General features: G+C 39.8%; 1 protein-coding gene across 1 annotated transcript in view; it reads right to left on the bottom strand.

Moving 5' to 3' along the window:
• Positions 1-16,375: 16,375 nt before the first annotated feature.
• polrmt (polymerase (RNA) mitochondrial (DNA directed)) overlaps positions 16,376-21,505 on the bottom strand; it is a 52,514-nt gene continuing 47,384 nt past the window's right edge. The window contains exons 19-21 of the mRNA XM_085348072.1: positions 20,654-20,745; positions 19,570-19,643; positions 16,376-16,774 (exon numbers count right to left, since the gene is read on the bottom strand). Coding sequence (XP_085204198.1) covers positions 16,725-16,774; positions 19,570-19,643; positions 20,654-20,745 — 216 coding nt within the window. The 3' untranslated portion in view covers positions 16,376-16,724. The remainder of the gene's footprint in view (positions 16,775-19,569; positions 19,644-20,653; positions 20,746-21,505) is intronic.

The following is a 21,505-nucleotide window of genomic DNA, read 5'->3' as shown; positions in this document are numbered from 1 at the left end:
ACCTGATTAAAAACACTTGGAGAGTGACTCAACAAGGATCTTGACTACAGGAACATGGGGAGATTTCTGTTATCTCTCCTACAGTTCCTCTTCTCTTTATTCCAGTTTGACTATCCGATCGTATGAATGTCGAATGAGATGCAGCAGGGAGAATCTGATAGGCGACCATTCTAATATAATAAAGTCGGTATGGTGACTTTTAAAATTGCAGCACTCAGATGTTTCTACTCACAGAAGTACTAGTTGCACAGATTGGTAATGGTACAGTAGTGTTTTTAATTCACAACATAATCCACAACACATGGGAGATTTGCTTCACTACCACTTCCTTCACCTCATTTTATGCAAACTTGGGGTTGGATGAGAGTTAAAGAGATTCAGGGATGTGCTTAAAGTATCAGAAGTTGGCACTTTAGTGGGATCTTATTGCTATATTTGAGCAGATTTTCTCAGTAGGTTGGCTGCAAAAGGCCAAATTTATAAGAACAAGACTACACAATATTACAGTTTTTCTCGATTGCTAAAACACATTTCTTGAAACTACGCCTCATATTCTCACAACAGTAAACACAAATCCATAACATCTCACTCAATTTCCCAAACATCCTATTTCCAGGTCAAAATGAAGCTCTACACTCAAAACTATTCACTCTTGCTGAAAAACCAAACTTTGCCCTCAGACATCAAACACAAGCCCTCAAAAACACACACACTACAACAGAGTTTTGCACACTGGTACTATTAATTCAAAACAATAGTTCCAAAACAATTAGGTTGCTTATGGTTCTCCCCTTCAAAAACCTTTTCACATGATAAACACAAAAGACGCAACCAATGTATGTACAGTGGCACATTTTTATTCATGTACTATACAGTACAACACACACCAAAAAACATTATTCCACCTCAGCATCTTGTCTTTGGTCTGGGTCAGGCCAGAGAATCTCATCCACATCACAGGCTATATTGGCCCTAGCCAGGCAGCGGGGGTAAAATCCTCTTGCATGCCTGATCCACCCCTGGCATGCATCTACTGATATGTCTAGGCAGGCTTCTTCCATGGCCTGAAGGAGGTGAACACGGACATAAGGTTCTCGGTCATACACTTTCCACCGCCATGCCGAAAATAACTCCTCTATCGGGTTTAGAAAGGGAGAGTATGCAGGCAGAAAGATATTAGAAAACCTTGGGTTATTGGTAAACCAGTCACGAACCAGAGCAGCGCGATGGAAGCTGACGTTATCCCACACAACAACGTAGTGAGGCTGCTCTGGCTGTGCTGGTTCCCTGTAGTCCAGCTGGAACATATGTTGTCTTAAACCATCAAGAAAAGCAAGGAGAAGCATAGTGTTATAGGGTCCTAGTACGGCATGGCGGTGGAGTACCCCTCGTTGGCTGATGGCTGCGCACATAGTGACATTCCCCCCACGCTGACCAGGGACATTTACAATAGCCCGATGGCCAATTATGTTCCTCCCCCTTTTCCTTCTTTTGGTCAGGTTAAAACCTGCCTCATCCACAAAGATTATTTCATGGGGAACAGGCCGTCCTTCAATCTCAAAGATTCTCTGCAAAACACATAACACAGTAGAGTCAATCGGTACCCTGAACCACAGTTCAAGAGTGCTGAAATGGCAGCATAAACTGCCATGCTGTGATGGTACACAATACTTTATACAGTATCAAAACTCATACCTGAACATATTCCACACGTTGGTTTTTCACTCTGTCAGAGTTTCGTTCGAAAGGGACTCGGTATGCCTGTTTCATCCGGAATTGATTCTTTCGGAGGATGCGGTCAATTGTGGAGAGGCTGATGGCATTTATGCCTCGAAAAAGATGATCATCCTCAATCACTCTCCTTTGAATCTCTTGCAGGCGGATTACATTATTTGCAATTACCATGTTTACAAGTTCCCTCTCTTGCCCCTCCGACAAAAGCCTTAACCTGCCTCCACCAGGTGGTCGTCTCTGTGTCCTACAAAAATAGAAGCACTCATTACTGTAACTGTCACACATTCTTTTTACAGGAAAATAATGGAAACATACTGAAACTCAAGAAACATAAGTTCAGTAACTTAAAAGTTACTGTACAAAGCAGTCTTACTGCAAGTACACCTACCTGTTTTCCTCCCTGAAGGTTCTGATGATGGAGGCAACAGTGAAGCGACTCAAATTTGGTTGTACTCGTTGCCCAGCCTCCCTCATAGTCATCCCATGGACAAGGACATGGTCAACTAAAGTGGCTCGAATTTCATCCGAGACTGACTGTCTTCTTGCCCTTGCTCTTCCCCTTCCTTGTCGCCGTCGTTCTCCACCTCCACCTCCTTCACCACGTCCTCCTCCTCCTCCACCTCTCCCTCCTCCTCCACCACCTTCCTGTTGTCCTAGACCACCTCCTCCTCCTCCTCTTTCACCACGTCCTCTTCCTCCACCACGTCCTCCTCTTTCACCACGTCCTCCTCTTTCACCACGTCCTCCTCTTTCACCACGTCCTCCTCTTTCATCATGTCCTCTTCCTCCACCACGTCCTCCTCCTTCAACACGTCCTCTTTCTCCACCACGTCCTCTTCCTTTGCATCTCTTTGGATCCATTGTTTCAAACCTGAATGAGCTGACTTTGGCCCTTTTATCTATCCATCGAAGGTTCTGATTGGTGTGTGCTAAATTTTGACTCCTAGTGTTTCCACCTGGTTAATTGTGTGCTAATTGAGCTCAAGCTATGCTGACTTAAGTTAACATTATTGAATGCTAGTGCTTTCTAAATGACTACATGGTGTAAGCACTGAAAAATGTAGGGATTTGTGTGTAGAGTTTTGCAGTAACAGTTCACCAAATTTGACTCATGTGTCAAAGCAGGGAATAGTGTTTATAGTTCAGGGAAATGGGTGAGCTTTTTGAAAAATAGCGTTACGGTTTTGAAATTTTAGTTTAAAAGCCTGGTTATAGTGTTTAAGCAATCGAGAAAAACTGTAATGATGATATTTCAAAGTATACAGTCTAAAAGCAGTCTACTTTGACTTTTTAAAATCAGACTAATAAGATCTGATAGCCCTTAACTCAGATAAATAAGTCCCAGATCACAGACAGTTAATATCCTCAATGCTGAAATTACGATTGTATTGTTTCTTCAAGCCAAGCCACTGATTTCTACAGTATATGTCTGCCTGTTTGTTTTATTTAAAGCTGCATTAATCACTATACTTTAAATTAGCACTGACTCTAATCAGGTGTTTTTTTAACACCTGCAAGTTTGTTGTACTGTTCAGTCTTTTTCCAGCAAATGATTAATATTGAAATGACCTGCACAGCAGCAACAACAGAGACAAATTCAGCAACAAGCTGTTGAATAATGTTTTAATGACCTTGTTGAGACCAAAACAGAGTTAACCAGCATCCCAGTAAAATAGAACTGTGATGCAACAATATGTAGTGTAATACTGCTCATGTGAGCAACTTTCTAAGGTAAGTGACGTCAGACTTTTGCCCTCAAGTAGCTACAAACTGATTCATGCGGCTTTAAGTAGATCATAAAGACGTGTAAATATATAATTCCTTTTAATTACATATATATGGCCTCTGATGGAGGACCTGAGCTTGACGAACACACACATCATCCCCTGGAGTGCAGGTTTATGGACTAAAGTCATGTAAGTGGTAATATCCCACAATTGTGAAAATGTTCTGTTTAACCTTACAAATTGTAATTCACTGCCAGCCAAGTAAAATAAATTTTATAGTTAAAATGTAAATTCCCTCATCAAAATGTAAATTCATTCTTTTCCTAACCCCTAATCTCACTTTTCTTTAGTTGCAGTTTGGGCCATGTGTCACTACGCCAAAGTCAATTCACACCGATAATGAAACTCCCGCGAAGCTCAATGCCGTTGCTGATGCTACGGTTTTGGTCCACAGCCAAGGACCGTGCCGATACTTTGCAGGATGTATATTGCAGTGTGCCTCTGTCATTAAGGCTTCAATAAGAGGTCATGGAATACTGGCAATTTGTGTCCAAAAGCATTAGGAAGGGAACCTTTTCTCCTGGACCTGCTATTCTATTCACCTCATCTCACTAATGCCTGAACCATTACTGGGTAATGAGTGTGGAAATTGGAATCCCCCGGGTCTGTTTGGACTGTTATTGTTCTCGTTCAATTGGATTTCATTATACAGTGCCAATAATGAGTTCCTCTCCTATGATCATTTTGCATTTTCATTTTGTTTAGTTTCAGTTCAGGCGTTGTTATCCACCTTGAGAGTTCTGAATGGGACAAAGTTGAAGGTTTATAAGTATTTTTGTATCGTGTTTTTGAGGTCTGTTGTGCTTTTGTTTTATCCCCAAATTATGCCCTGTGGAACCTATTTAGCTACTCCAAAATAATTAATAGAGGCTTGTTATGAGAATGGTATTTTGCTGAACTTCACATTGTTTCCTGGAGGCACTCTGTTAGGACAGGAAATGCATTTGTGACTAAATTAGTTTCTAGATATTTTTACTCTAGTGGAAAGCACACAGTAAAGGATGATGGGGTAACAGAGAAAGAGAGTAAACCAGACTGAGTCAATACCTTTACTCATATCACAAGATATTACTAGCTCAGTTTTAATAATTATAAATAAACCCCATGTTTTAATTAAGCGTGGAAATAGTGAAACCAAAGTTCCAACGATTGCAATTCTTTTGTATGCAAACCTCACAGTGATTTAGCATAAAAATCAGACAACACTCATTCAGTCCTATTGTCTGAAAGTGATGTTTATCACATGAAGCAATAACTGTTTGAAATGGAGTGAATGACCACTGTATGCAGAAGATGTTCTGCCCTTGAGGTGTTAACGAAGATGCAATATTTCATATTTTAGACTGCGCTCCCAAACTTTACTGAGAATTTGTTGAACATCTGTCTTTGAAAACAGATACGTTTAAACCGCGCTTACTGTCCACTCAAACTAACTTGACAGACATGGTATTTCTATGTGTAAACATAGTGTGCATCATGTAAACCAGACTATTAATTAATGTAACTTAGTTTACTGTAAATGTAGATCTGCTATAAAAAAAATTAAAAAAAACAGATGAAGAAAATGTTTGAAAAAAAAGAATCTCTTTGTAATCTCTGACAGAATGCATATTATCATCTGGTATGAACTGATATTACTTGAAAATAATAATTAAAGGAGAGAAAAGCTGTTTGTATTACAGAGGATGCATCGCTTGTTTTTCTACAGTTACCACACAGAGTTTGTATATACTCACGTGCCAGTTGCTGTGAGGTCTGCATGGTTTCTTCTACTGTTTGCGTTTTAAGTTAGTTTTGTAATGTCACACCCCAGTCAACTTGCAAAGCCTGGTTCTTTTACCAGCGCATTTTGGGGTTATTTTTTCCCCTGATGAGTCAATAGCGTGCTCCCCTCAATCCTGTAAATGCACTTTTTCTTCTTCTGCAACTTTACAAACATATTTAGTGTTATGTAAATGTTACAAAAACTCAGCTGTTCGGTTTTTTCAGTACACGCTCAAGGCTTTGGTAAGTCAGCTGTGCTTACACACACATGCACGCTCAGACACGGCAGTGGAAACGGCAACAGAAGCATCTGTATTTGCTTCTTTTTGTGCTTTCTTCATAGAGCCTCGTTTTTCTTAGCTTCAGTGCTGCTCTGACGCTAAACTACAGTATCTACCATTCCAGTTTTTATTTCTCTGAGGTCATCAATAGGAGGAATGCGTGGGGATTCAGGGTGTTTAAAATGTTTACATACAAGGGCTGTTCATAACAACCGAGCGACGATATGATTTTGTGTCATCGACATTATCATAGATGTACAATTATGCGAACGAGTTTGGATTATTTCACTCTTACTGACCAATAAGCAACTAGAAGGTAAAAATATATGATGCAAATTTTATACTGGCTGTTTCTGTGTTTTATGGGATTTGGTGTGACATGATTCGGTTTCTATTTATTATTTCTTTCCTTGTTGTCAGATCCCTGACTTGTGAGTCTAACAACCTTCCATATTACAGTGACTCGGTACAAAGCCAATACTTACAGCCAATCAATACCTTAAATCTACAGACAAATGTAGACAACCTCTTTTCTGGGAAACTCCCTCGAAGCAAGCCGACAATCTCCAGCCGTCACTTTAAGAAAAATCAACAGTGCAGTGCAGGCGTTTCTGAGTCAGGGACCTGAATTTCTTTTATTGAGCCACTCTGCAGTTGTCATGTGTCCTAACATGTACTGTGCATACCTAGTGCCTAGCAAATATGGTAGTTTCCACATACATATACTATATTCTTTGTGTGTGGCTGTAAAAATGCGAGCTCCTCAGAATGCAAACGTCACTGTTACATATATCCCACTACAGAGTTAAACCAATAAATTGTATTTGACTACAGTATGATTCCACTGCCTCATGTTTAGGTTATTTATTTTAGATTAGCATGTTAGAAAAGCACAAACATGCAAAGAGTCAATAATTTTGCGTTATAATAGATTCAGAGCTTCTTAATACAGTAAAAGCAGATGATTGTCTCTGCTCGCTGTAGGTCTTGAAGGTATTTTTTCATTTATCAGAGCTGTTATTGATTTTTACATCTAAAACACTGCAATAGTTTTTCTGCAAATTTAAACGCCTTTCTCTAGTTTCTCTCTCTCTGTAGCTTTTATTTTAAAAACACAACTGGTTAAGATTTCTCTTCAGAAATGTGATGTTTATTAGTCCTTTTTGCGCCACTCAACCTAGTCCTTTCCTTCTGAGCATTTGGGAAGTATCAATAATTTCAATGAACCTTGGGGTTATTGATTCCTGCTGCACTTCCACCTACCTTGCTGGCTACATGTTGGTCTGAAAAATTCATGATGAATCCAGGTTGTATGTGGAAGTAGGCATGTACCAAATTACCACAGACGCATCTCGCATGTACAGGGATCTTAACGTTTTTACCAAGAAATCTGTCTAGAAGATCCTGTAACAAAAACTTTACGTTGAAAGTAAAGTTATTATTTACAATTCAAATAAAGGTTATCACCTACATATAGGGGTGTTTTAACAGATTTAATATCCATCTTATTCTGCTTTTCTAGCTGATTTAGCAGAAAACCTTCTAGAAAACAGAAAGCGATCATCAAAAATCTTTTGCTCAGTCATATAGTGAATATTAGACTTCAGCTTACTTGTGGTTTTGGTGGCATTCTGAGCGTTTTGACCATGGGCTGGAAGAGGCTCATTTACTTGTGCAAATATTTATTTAATTATGCAAGATATCATTCAGCATGAAGGATTTATTCCACACAATGCTTGTGCTGAGGTGTGCTCCCCTTTGGTAGTCTCGATTAAAAGGCAGATTCATTAACATCAATAAATGCTACCTGTCTAATATATTGTTTTTCCATCTACAGTGTTTGACTTCCACTGAACTACAAATGTGTTTCTGATACAAATATACATTAGAAGACTGTGTTTAATATAAATGCTCTCACAGCTCGTGTGGGGATCTCCTAAGAGGGACTTAAGCAGTTGGTAAGGAAAGCTTACCCAGCTGTTCTACGTGACCTTTCCCTGCAAGTCTCTGATCTAGATAAACACCTGGGACAGGAATAACAAGTCTCATTATGCAATGTAATTATTGTAATTAATCATAGACAACAATAATGTTAACAGGTCAATGTCAATTAGAGTTGAAGTCTCAGTTGTGTGCATTCTTGGTTCCACGAGCTAAAGGTTGCAAAGGATCAAGGGAGCGTGTAATGTAAGTAATCACTGGCAAACGTACTTGGACAAGATACTAACACAAAATGATTTCCCCATCACCACCAAAAAAATTACCCAAGCTTCCAACAACCAAAATTATAGAACATTATATAGTATCATTACTTTATGTCTTATTTAATGAATCATTTCAATGTAAGCAGCTATCTCCTGGAAGTTTTCAGTCTTTTGAATATGTGGCTTTACAGCTGAAGGCCCCATCCAAAGTTGTGTTTCTTAATGTTTACAGGCCTCCCAAATACTGCACAGACTTTTTTAATGACCTCAGTGAACTGCTGTCTGTGATCTGTGTTGATTTTGACTGTGTAATTATTGCTGGGGATTTTAACATTCATGTGGACAACCCTCAGGACAAAGGGACTAAAGACCTGAGTAACACTCTGGGCAACTTTGGGCTGACTCAGCATGTAACAGAGGCCACACATAATAGAGGACACACTCTTGACCTACTGATCTCCAAAGGCCTGAGCATTTCAAAGGTTACTGTGTCTGATGTGGGCCTGTCTGATCATTACTGTGTTTTCTTTGAAAGTAAAATCTCAGCCCACACAAATATATCAACAACAGTGATCACAAAACGGTGTATAACTGAACACAGTAGTGCAATTTTTAACCAGGTCTTCCCATTAACACCTGACCTGCCCAGAGGGTCAGTCAATGAGCTCGTCAATAGCTTCAATGCTAACATGTTAAATGTAATGGACACTATTGCTCCCATTAAGGTGAAGGTTATCTCTGGAAGGAAAAAGTCTCCATGGAGAAACTCCACACTGGTGAAAAAAGAAAAAAGAGAGTGTAGGAAAGCTGAGCGCAGATGGAGAAAAACAAACCTCCAGGTTCATTATGACATTTATAAAGAGAAACTTCACAATTATAATTTACAACTGAGGAATGCAAGGAGGTCCTACTTCTCTGACATCATCACTAAAAACAGCCATAATGCTCGGGTCTTATTTTCTACAGTTGACAGGCTAACAAACCCTCCTGTGTCAGTGGCAGCTGAACTTCATTCGACCATGGCCTGCAATGACTTTGCCAAATTCTTCACTGAAAAAATCCAAAAAATTAGACAAGCAATTGGTACATCAACAGCAGATCCAGGATATGTACTGTGTCCACCAAAAAACTGTTTAAAGACCATGAAACAGTTTCAACCTATTAACAGCAAAGACCTGGAGGACATCTTAGGTAAACTGAACTCCTCCTCCTGCTGTTTAGATGTCCTGCCAACAAGTTTTTTCAAAAAGGTCTCAAAGACTTTAGAGTCAGACCTGTTACAGATCGTCAACTTTTCTTTATTATCAGGTGTGTTTCCAGAATCACTAAAAACTGCTGTAATCAAACCTATACTGAAAAAGGACAATCTTGACAAGACACAAATGAACAACTACAGGCCAATCTCAAATCTCCCGTTTTTAAGTAAGATCATTGAAAAAGCAGTTTCTCAACAGCTCAGTTACTTCTTAAAACAGAATAATTGCTACGATGCCTTCCAGTCAGGTTTTAGACAGAACCACAGCACTGAAACCGCTCTGACCAAAGTGTTTAATGACATATGTCTGAATACAGACAGTGGAAAAATGTCAGTCCTAGTTTTACTGGATCTCAGTGCAGCATTTGATACAGTTGACCACAACATATTACTCAAACGACTGGAGAACTGGACAGGTCTTTCAGGAACTGTACTAAACTGGTTCAAAACATACGTAGAAAACAGGAAATACTTTGTATCAATAGGTAACTTCACATCTGAGCAGACAAGTATCACATGTGGAGTTCCCCAAGGTTCCATCTTGGGACCCCTTCTGTTTAACATCTACATGCTCCCACTGGCACAGATTATAAACAACAACAAAATAAACTATCACAGCTATGCAGATGACACACACATATATATCACAATGTCACCAGGAGACCGAGGCCCTGTACAGGCTCTTGGTAAATGCATTGAGGAAATCAATGACTGGTTGTGCCACAATTTTCTCCAGCTAAACAAAAACAAAACTGAGGTAATAGTCTTTGGCGCCAAAGAAAAACGATTACAGGTCACCAGAGAACTTCAATCTATACACCTAAAAACCACAAACCAGGCGAGAAATTTGGGTGTAGTGATGGATGCAGACCTAAACTTAGAAAAACACATTAAGACAATAACAAAGTCAGCTTACTATCACCTCAAGAATATATCAAGGATAAAAGATCTGATGTCTCAACAGGACCTGGAAAAACTAGTCCATGCATTCATCTTTAGTAGGCTTGATTACTGTAACAGCATCTTTACAGGTCTACCTAAAAAATCAGTCAGACAACTACAGCTCATTCAGAACTCTGCTGCTCGAGTCCTCACTAAGACCAAAAAAGTGGACCACATCAGTCCAGCTCTGAGGTCCTTACACTGGCTGCCTGTCCGTCAGAGGATAGACTTTAAAGTTCTGATGCTGGCCTATAAAGCTCTGAATGGTTTAGGACCAAAATACATCAATGACCTCCTGACCCAGTATGAACCATCCAGATCCCTCAGGTCATCTGGATCCGGTCTTTTATCAGTTCCCAGAGTCAGAACCAGACACGGAGAAGCTGCATTCAGCTTTTATGCTCCTTATATCTGGAACAAACTCCCAGAAAGCCTCAGATCAGCTGAAACACTCAGTTTATTTAAATCCAGGTTGAAGACTCACCTGTTCTCAGCTGCATTTGAATAAAGCACCAAATCCACACTTTAAGCTTAAATTTCAAAACTTACATTTAACTACTGATTTTATCTACTGTTCTGATTTTATCTGTTTTGATTTTATATACTGTTTTGTTTGTTTGTTTGTTTGTTTGTTAATTAGTTAGTTAATTTGCTTGTTTTAATCAATTTTAAATCATGCTTTTTATTTGTTCTTGTTTCTAATGTCTCTGTAAAGCACTTTGAATCACCTTGTTGTTGAATTGTGCTATACAAATAAACTTGCCTTGCCTTGCCTTATGCTATGGTACCTAAATCCAAGCTATGGTATACACTCACTGGCTACTGTATTTGGTAGACTTTGCTGAGGCTGCACCCCTTTTTCTTTCAGAACTGCTTTCATTCTTCATGCACAGGTGTTCACAACATTCCTCAGTGATTTTGGTCCATATTGACGAACTAGCATCACACAGTTGCTGCAGATTTGTGAGCAACAAGTCAATGATGTGAATCTGCTGTCCCACCACACCCCAAAACGCTGTATTGGATTGAGATCCTGTGACTTTATAGACCATTTGAGTACAATGAACCTACTGTCAGGTTAAAGAAACCAGTTTGAGATGAGCTCTGGGACATGGTGAATTATACTAACAGGAGTGCTGCACAGTGTAGTCTTCTGCTGCTGTGGCCCATCAGCTTCAGAGTTTGATGTGTTGTTTGTTCAGGTATGCTCTTCTACATACTTTGGTTGTAGTGGGCACTTGAGTTATTTTTTTACTTCTTATGAAGCAGTTTGACCTTTTTCTTCTGAAATCTGGCATCAACAAGCCAATATTATCCAAATAAGTCTCATAAAGCACCTTTCTTCATCATTCTGTTGCTCACTTTGAACTGCAGCACATTATCCAATCCATGTCTATATGATTAAACACACTGAGTTTGTGCCATGTGATTCACTGATACATTTTCAATGTGATTGTATCATCAGTATGCCAATATGCCTCGTTTTGTTTTTGCTGCAGGATGAATTTTTACACACAGCGCTCCATAAAAACAGCAGGGAGCAAGGCCAAAAATGCAAAGTCAGCTGCAACAGACATCCAGCACATGGAAGGTGGAAATATATTTAAGTCAAATTGTATGATTAGTGGGCACAGAAGAGTTGTATGTGATCAAACTGAAGAATCATAAAATATTCAGTTGTTTAAAGTAAGTATGTAAATAAAATAATGAATTTGTGTCTTACTTTTTCATATTTTTTTGCAGACAAAATATTCTAAAATTCTAAATGAGTAATCTAAACCATTTTGAAAACCTTCAAAAACTCTCAAGCACAGAAATCACAAAAGTTTCCACTTCTTGACGTCCTTGCTCAGACATTTTTGGAGTGCCATTTCAAAAGCCACAGTTTTCCCTGCAGTGTTGAGACAGATGGTCTCCAAAGGGGGAATTGAATAGACTTCACACTTATTGTGTGAGTTTGCCACTTAGAGGTTGACATGCAGATGATTAAAGAAGCCTCGGAGGGTTTACTTCTTTCCATCTGAAATTTAAAGGAAAATTGATGTTTGTTAATCATGCATCAGCGCCAGTCAGCCAGACTAAAGGTCAGACCAACTAATACTAATATACCTGACACACACTTGCCAACACTGTACCACCCGTCTTCTAAACACCAGAGCACCCAGCCCCCGTCCCTGCAGTGCCTTCTGCTTCCTCTCCCCTGCTATCATAGAGTTACGACCCTGTTTGCTCCCACAAGGGTTGTCTGTACAGTGTGCTCCCCTGCCAGTGCTGCTGAGTGCTGGGAGATAGACGAGGAGAGCCCAGGAGCCTGGCAAGGAAATCAAAGTCCTCTCGGCAAAAGTGAGTGGTGCGGCTATCGAAGAGTGACTACCAGTTCTGGCATGTCTCACAGATAGCGACCAACACTTCTGTGGTGTCTCCTCTCTGATGATGCTGCAGCTAGAATAAAGAGCTTAGTAAAAGCCCTCCACTGATGTCTGATGGTGCTTCTACATTCAGTGACATACAGTACATTCAAGGTAGGCCGTGATAAATATTCGAAGTTTTTGGATTTAAGATTTTTTTGAATAATTAATGTATTATTGCTTCTATGCATATATCTTAATTCTATTTCTGGCCATGGTGGGTTAGAGACTATGCCAGAATGCTTAGAGTGTGAGACAGGGGAACACCCCACATATGCCCTCACTTTATCACAGCTCTAATGTAGCCAGTCACTTTCACACTTATCACCAATTTAGAGTCCCCACTTAACTCTAATCTACTGTAGCTGGATTGCCAACAGAAAGCAGACCTCAGCGACTCCTTACATTCACAAATACCCTTCCCGTTTCCATAACATTTGTGAAACTGCCTAAAATATAATTAAAAACAGAATACAGTGATTTACACCTTTATGTAAATGAATGAAATAAGCATCCAGCATCTGGTTAAAGCATTATAACAAACCAGATTTGTATTAGATGGAGGTTCTGAGACTTGCTAGCGGAGGTTTGATTATTAAAAAGTGACTATAAAATAAGGCGCTTAAAGAATCTTGTTTCATGTACATTAAAAGAACATATGTGCAATCTTGAAGATTATGCTCTACCTTTTAATCTCTCTAGAGAGGCCTTCACGTGAAGGGTTTGTCAAACATCTGCCCCAACATCTGCTCGTAATACATATATTCTCTTATGCAGGCTTGTAATGGAAGCTACCTGACTATTTCTTGCTTCAAGCCTTGCTCCATTAGTGCAGGTTTGACCAGCGAAGCTCAAAGGATCTAACAGCAAACATCCAGGGAATCACCTCAGAGACAACACGACAGGCCCATCAAGCCACACGTCAGCTGTAATATCATCTTCAATATCCTGTGCACTCCCTTAGCCAAAGTCATCCACAGTTCTGGCAAACAGCACACCTCCTCCCAACAAAAACAGATGTCTGTTCCTTGACCTCCCCCCCTCTACAGTAACCTGCTAACAGGTTCCACCATTTTTAGTGTTGTAGAGTAATACTTTTAAAGCTTATACTATAGTCAGACATCCCACGCAGGCATCTGGTATGCGGCGCTCATTCATGACCACTCCTTGGTGCAAAGCTGAGGTCAAGTAACACTTTTTGTCAGGCAGTCGTGTTGTGAAACATGATACGTATTAAGTATGTGTGATCCTAAGAGCACTTTACAGGAGAGAGCTCCGTCCTTGAAGCCCAGTTGGGAAAAAAAAAAATCAAAGGAAAGGAGAGGCAGCTCTGGGCTATTGTCTGCTGAATAGAGACCTTTGCTTGGTGTGCATCAGGTTAAGATTAAAGTCAAAATCATAGCTTTCTTTATTAATCAATAAAAAACATGACAGTTAAATCAGAATCACAGAATTGTGTAAAAGTCTTGAAGCAGTTCATTGAATACGTGTGCAAAAATGCTTGGAAATGCTGAGCATAAGTTAAGTTTGTACAAGCTTGAAAGCCAACATTTTGTATGACCATCAATTCTGACGAGTTCTCTAACGCCACTGAGTGAAATGCCAAAACCACGACAGAGCAGCCACATTGTTTTACAGATCGCTGCGGCACTCACTGTTGTGCATCTGTCCTTGCCTTCTTATACTCTGACAGACGTGTTGTCGCTGACTTTCAGTCCAGTTCTTTGGCATAGCTCAGCCTTTTCCCCCCCCATTTCTCTTCCTTAAGAATGACTTCTTGACAGCCACTCTTGCACTGTGACTGAATCCTGTTGATGAGGCTTCAGTGAACAGTAGATGGATCAGCTGCACGTCCAGATGGATCTCTCAGCTTCTGTGTCAGGTCTTTGCTGACATTCTTTCCTATTTCTGAAAGACATGACTTTCAGATACTGTTCATTTGCTGTAGACAGACAAAATGAAATTTAAGGTGTGAAAAACTAACATTGTCCAGTTTTCTTTTTTTTTTTAAGGACACAATGCACAACGTGCTGAGATATGCCAAGTTTTCATCTAATAGCTCTTTGGGAATCACCCAAAATACGATTCTATACCTGCCAAACTGTTAATTTTGGCATTTCTCATAGGTTGAACTAAATAAATGAGAATTAGTGATGTGTTTTTGTGAGAAACTACTAGTAACAGCACCCAAGAATCCATTTTACAACTGGTAAATTGCCAGATTACACTGCTTTATTCTTTGAGTTTGGGGTGTTTTTATGCTTGAATGAGTCATTGATGTTAAGTTTTGACTTTCAGTGCTCCTCATGGACAAGCACCAGCTTACAAGAGTGAACTTTTACATCCTTACGTCCCTAAATTTTCTCTGAGGTGATGTGATCAGGGTCTACTGATTGTGAATCATAACTAAAACAAAAAGAAAACCGAGCGTTTACAACAGTCAGACTCTGGAACTCTCTACATCTGAGCGTCAGATCTGAGAGTTTAACTCAATTTTCTGTTCTGGTATTTTGCTGAGAAGCACTTTCTGACATTTATCTTGAAAGATGCTATAGAAATAACATTCAAATTACTCTTACTTAAGTAACTTAAGGACTGGACTGAAAATAAGTTAAAAAGCAACCAGTGTCCAAAGTAAAACTTTTAAAGACCCTGAAGTTTTTCTCAGAGCACTTTAAAAAGTTACAGAAAGTCTGGTGCCTTGGATGCAAAATCTAAAGATCTGAGGTGTGGCTCAACACTTTTGCACAGTACTGTAGATTTTACTTTTATTCTAAAGGTGTGCTGGCTATATAAAAAAAACAAAAAAACAAAAAAACAAAAACTAACTGCACCAGGTTAGCTTACCTTAATGCCATTTACAAGACAGCAAACATGCTCATTTCTCAAAATGAAAACCTTTTTTTGCCCTGGTCATACCAGGGGTTTTCAAACCTTTTATGAATTTTAGTAAATGAGGTTTAGCACATACAACCATCAAACTCATATTTGCCCTGAAAAATCATATTCAGCTTAGTTTTACTGATTATTTGATACACCTCACCTACAGTGGCTCTGCACCCACCAGTTTGAGAATAATTTCTAATAATATGGTAAATGGCCTGTATTTGTATAGTGCTTTACTTAGTCCCTAAGGACCCCAAAGCGCTTTACACTACATTCAGTCATTCACCCATTCACACAAATTCACACATATATTTAAAAGACAAATGTTTAACTAACTTTTCTTATAGTACTCAGCATTAATTGTCATCCCCAAAAACCTGCAGTGCAATCAGCACACACTACTTATGCCCCCTCAAAGATCATTTCCATTTCATTACACTGCCACTCAGCCAGCTTTGTTTGGCTGAGCCTACATTTGCCTTTGAACATCAATGGCACCTTTTGTCTGAAACTGCTGTAACGTTTCCAGCAATGATCAGATAGCACTTCTGCTATTTTTATTTCTACATGTGGCACTGGCCCAGAAAAATAAGATCTGAGTTGATTAGTGAAGCCTGCAAACCCTTTGTGGTACATCTAAAAGGAGGCCTTCATCTAACAGTCTAAACAGCAGCACTGAAATATGCAGATACGATTAAATAACAGGCAGTCCGATTCATCCTGTTTAAGCACACTAAGAATACCAAATGTTTGACTGAAGCTTTGAATAAGTAAGGAGTCATTTTAAGAAGCATGTTTATTTTATTGCAACCGTCAAGTGTTTAGTTACTCCAAGAAGGTGAGAATATTATGGCTCCATCTCAGAGACCCCGACACGTCCGGACATGTCTTGGTTTCTGTGTCCTTTACACTCATTTTACAGTAAAACACATCTTTCAAATGTCTCTTCTTTAAACGTCTTCTGAAGAAGACAAAATGTTTCAGACACCACCCTGCCATTCAGAGGTAGGGGCTGCAGAGGCAGGTCAGTGCTCAGTGGAAATCTTTACATCATGATACCAGCAGACACACACGCACGCACGCACGCACGCACACACACACACACACACACACACACAAACCTGAATATGGCCAGGTAGAGTCTACTAACAGAGGTACTTTTCCGTAATTGAAGTCTTAGCATTTCCATCCAACGCTTATTCCCTCATTTTTCACTTGGATGAGTATCCCACAATCCACCATTTTCCCATCAGTCTAGAAGTCAGTTAATAAGGCGAGTTCGCTGTGTACGCCTCCAACAGCTCCAGCCAGGCTGAGGACCAGGAGGCAGGCAGGGTGCGGCTGGATCAATGTCCTCATGTCTGTGGAAGAAAAGCCGGTAGGGACCCTGGAGCCTGCAGCTTCCCTGCTGCACTCTGTCAATTCCACTCATCTCCTTCTACTGGTTCGCTCTCACCAAGCTCTCAGCTGAAGAAAAAAGTAGATTCTTTCACCCGCTGGAGATCAAAATCACCTGGAGAGGCAGGACGCAATGTGTCAGAGCACATTTAGTCACTGGACAGTAGTTATACAAATTATATGACCTACATAAAAACAAATAAGTGCCACGCAGTATTGCTGCATTTGGTGGAAGAAAAAAAACTGCTGTGTAACACTGATTTCTTATATTATTTAAAAAAAAGTGCAGACATCTCCTCCAACTGAATCATTCTCACAGAGCTAGTTTCCACGGGAACACATTAAAGGCAGCGTGAGCTATCATGTTTACTTTATTAAAGGAACATTTGTGAGCTACTTTTGGATTGAAAATTAAAATAAATGCATGAAGAACAGCAACAATTAGCTAAAGTTAAGCTGCTGTTATATTTGCATGATAAGGGAAAAGTTTAGCATCACAGCATAGCATTTGGTAATAAACCAAAATATTAGGTGCAATCAAAAGGTTGGGGGATCGAGCATATATAAATGAAGACCAACTTCTTGTAAAAGTCTGAGTCGTTTTTAGAACAGGTACCATTTTTAGCTCACTCCATTCAAGGTCCATTATGCCTCTTTGTACTATCTGCTGGATCCTCTAGGGCAGGGGTGGGCAATCTCAGTCCACGAGGGCCGGTGTCCCTGCAGGCTATAGATGTGTCCTCGAACCAACACAGCTGATTTAAATGGCTAAATTAGTTCCTCAACATGTCCTGAAGTTCTCCAGAGGCCTGGTAACGAACTAATCATGTGATTCAGGTGTGTTGACCCAAGGTGAGATCTAAAACCTGCAGGGACACTGGCCCTCGTGGACTGAGATTACCCACCCCTGCTTTAGGGTGTCAAAACTTGAACTTGATTTTCATTTTCAGGAAGTGCTATGAAGTCAAGGAGGAGGAATGAGTGAACATTATGTTGGTGTGCCCACAAAACACAACCCATTTTCAGAGTGCTCTGTTCATGCTCTCAGTGGCATGCTGGCACACACCACAGTTTAGGTTGTTTCCACTAAATGTCTTCCCCCTGATGCCTCAGGATGTTACAGCATAACAGAGTCACCAAGTCAACTCGCATCCCAGAATCGGATTCACCATTGCAAATTTGGGTCTGTTTGAATGAGAACATTTATATTTGCTATCTGTAGGAGTTTGAAGACCATGGTGAAAACGCGACGAGAGCAAGTGCGGTCACTTCCTTCCAGTCAGCAACCAAGATGATCCTGAAGAGCAGATTGGCCAAATTTAAATCACATACTTTTTTAAAATTATTTTTAAGTGACTGCATAATACATTGCATAATCCAAATTATTAAAAATAATCTATGATTCATCCAAAATTGATTAAATCTGAGCAAACTGTTCTAAAAGACCAACTACAACCTTTATGCCACAGAAGAAGAGGAGAAAATTATTCTTTTAAGTGGGTTTTTTAAGTGAAACTTTAATGTTCAAATTGGAGGGCACAAGTAAATTTTCCATTACCACATGAATGCTAATTTTAGGTCTGAATGAGGTCCTGTCCTGCACTCTGTGCTTAGCCTTGTGTGCTCTGCCTCTCTGACAGTTAGGTACACCAGCAGGAGCTGCTGTATAAATTATTGAGGAAAGGACACAAAAAGTGAAGAGTGAAAAGGCTTATTATAGCTGGAACATGCTGACATCAAGTTAATATACTAACTAACTAACATAGATATCAATACAGTTTTTTGTTCCTTCATTCATGTTTGGATACTTGCTGCCCTCTTAGCAGGCATCCAAACTGCCCCATAAACTATGCATAATAATTTGTCTTTATTATGTTTTTCCTTCAATTATTGGCTCTGTCAGACTGATAATAAGATACTGCACCCACAACCGATTCATTGAATTGTATTCTTAACTCCAAGTCCAGCACACAAACAGAATAGCTGACAGCCATCATTATTCTCACAGACGGCCAATCAGTTATTCCCAAACTCAGACTCCAGCTGGTAAAACATTCACAGGTTATTGAGTTCTCTCTCCAGCCTTTTTTAAAACCCTAAATTTATAGTTGTAAATACACCTCATCAACTGATGCTCTTCATTACACACACGTTGAAACCGGATAATCATACGTTTCGGATCCTTTATAGTAAAGATTATACTCCACATTCAGTGGGGCCTTCTATTGAAATGAAAACTGCGGACATGCGGGAAAACAGACGCCCGAGGTGCACACCTGACCGGTCTCAGCCACATAAGCTGATTATGCAGAGGAGGGACACAATTAACAGCAATCAATTGGTACAACCCAGCTGTCAGTGCCAAGCAGATCATAAGTGTACAAATGGAGATGGAGCAAGAGGTTGCATAACAGAAAAGCCTGCATCCACCTGACAGAGAGACAGAGACTGCCTCTGTGCACCACATCCATTTAGGAGAACAATGGATAGAAACGCAAATTACATCAAAAGGTAAAGTGAGGAAGCTGGACCTGCAAGTGGCCATGCAGGTTACGAAACACAATGACACAAGCTTATTAGTTTTTACTTATTATTTTTAGTTATTTAGTTTTTGAAAATGTAGGATACTCTAATCTGGGACCAAATCAGGCTATTTGACCAAGTCTGATATGTATGGACAATATTCAACACTAATCAGAATTATAAAGCAAGGAGGAAAATGCAGAATTGTGAATGGATCCAGTTCATACGGTCCACCAGTATTGCCCTTCTGCTAAGAGCTTTAAGGTATACCTGTACAAGTTCTCTTCTGCCCAATTAGGAACAAACCCCATCAGCCTGTACCTTGTCCTTGTAAACACTCCATCAAGTCCAGGTGTTTGGGAGCCACACAGCCTCATTCAAACTGACCTGTCTGGGGCACTTTGGCCAGCAGCATCATCAGCCTTCTATACTCCTGGTACTTTTTGCTCTTGGCTTCAGTCCTGCCACAAAGAGGAGAGTAATAAAGTTAACTCAGAGAAAAATGTGCTTTTGTCTCTATAGGAGTACAAAGTCAAAGGATTTTCAGCCCTCCTACAAACGCAGTTACCTGTTCTTTCTTCCTTATTAACAAAAATAAAACTAATTGAATATATAAATATGTTTTTTGGTTTAAAAATGTAACTACTGGGAAGAAGGTCTCATTGCCACCACTGTAAAGTCCGCTCTGTTTGTCTGTGCAGTTTTGTCATTCTGCAGATCAGTGTGAGAGCAACTTTATACTCTGCATAAAAACTCTACACAGCAAAGTACATTTGTGCACAGGTGAGCTGGGTTATTTTTTGATACTAGAAAAAAATTACTTTAACATTTTGATGAATAAAGAAACCCAAAATGCCTTTGTAGTTCCACATCTCCTCTTCTCTGACACATCCTAGAATGAAAAATGTGTTCGTGAAACTAGGCAGTAACAATGGTAAGAGAGACAAAGAAGGTGCAGTGGAAGTGGATGATGAGCATAACCCATCTTGAGGGGGAGGATAGTAAGACGGACATGGGGAGAGAGAATCATGTTGTATCTAATGTCATGTAGAAACTGTAGAAAATCTCAGTGCTTTACAAGGACACAAAGCCCTGAGATTAGTGGCTATAAAGCCCTCTTATGTTTGTCTAGCTTCTGTTTTATAACCTGTGCACATGTAGTAGCTGAATATGTTCAATCTGTGGTGGCACATATCACAAATATCATAAAAATCTCATTAAAGGTAATACAATCTAGCATAAACACAGACTCGTGAGAATGATGGCTTGTTATGTAAGAACAAGAGGGACAGACAGCAGATAGGTGCAACTAAGTATGAAAATATGAACTAGTAGCTATTACATAATATTTCACTGAAATGTTGATATTGTATGACAAATATTTTGCTGCCTGAGCAACCACAGTAGCGCTCCTGGGATCTGTGTGTATGAGCCCAGTCAAAAGTGCTCCTCCATGTGGGTGCAAACTCACAGGACTCCTGTGCAGTATTTGTAAAGCAGGAAGTTGGACAGCTCTTGAAGGATTGGCTGGCTGTGCAGGGCGACAAACTGTTCCCGACAAACCTGGCAGGAAGACGAGGCAGAGAGAAGTGCACTTTGAGTTAGTTCGGTTTAAACGTTTGACCGTTTGACTCTGGCTTGCTGACCAACTGAACAATGAATGGAGCACAGAAGAAGAAAAAAATCAAGGGATGCAACCAAATCTGGCAAATGGACCAGCTCCAAGAGCTGAAACAACTTTGCCTTGGCTGTATGTTTTCTCCATTTCTGCTTCAAAACCCATTTTTGTAAAATGTACTGAAAGAGAAGGTAGGGTGGAAAGAATTTATTAAAGAAGATAACAGGAAAAGATGAGCTGTGTTGTAATATTATTGCGTTAGTATTTCCATATTTATGCAGGTCTGGATATCACGCAGGTCTAATTAAAATCAAATTATTTTCCATAACTTGAAAGAACCCCATGATACACATTTGCTGGCTCGAGGTGACTTAATTTAATAGCTAATTAACAGTCATTCATGAGAAGATCATAGATCATCCAGCACAATATCACACGGAATCTCTACAGGCACGTCAAACTGCTTATCAGAGACCCTAAAACCTTTGCACCCTTCTGTAAATGCTGATATCGTACTGTGCAAAAGTCTTGAGCCACTCGTCATTTCTTTAGATTTTGTTGCCAAGGAGCCAAACTCTGTAATTTTCTTTAAAAAAAAATAAAAAATAAGGTCTTTGACTTTCCTTTGGACTCATTTTCAGTTCAGTCATTGTGCCGAAACCTTTTTAGAGGAACTTGTTTTGTTTGTGTGCTGCACCTTAACTC

This window comes from Diplotaxodon limnothrissa, linkage group LG23 (assembly GCF_057381915.1).
Source record: "Diplotaxodon limnothrissa isolate DT_005_m linkage group LG23, D_limnothrissa_male_GT1.1, whole genome shotgun sequence".
Classification (NCBI taxonomy): domain Eukaryota; kingdom Metazoa; phylum Chordata; class Actinopteri; order Cichliformes; family Cichlidae; genus Diplotaxodon; species Diplotaxodon limnothrissa.
The sequence above is the reverse complement of the archived record's forward strand: the minus strand, read 5'-3'. Positions and strand labels throughout refer to the sequence as shown.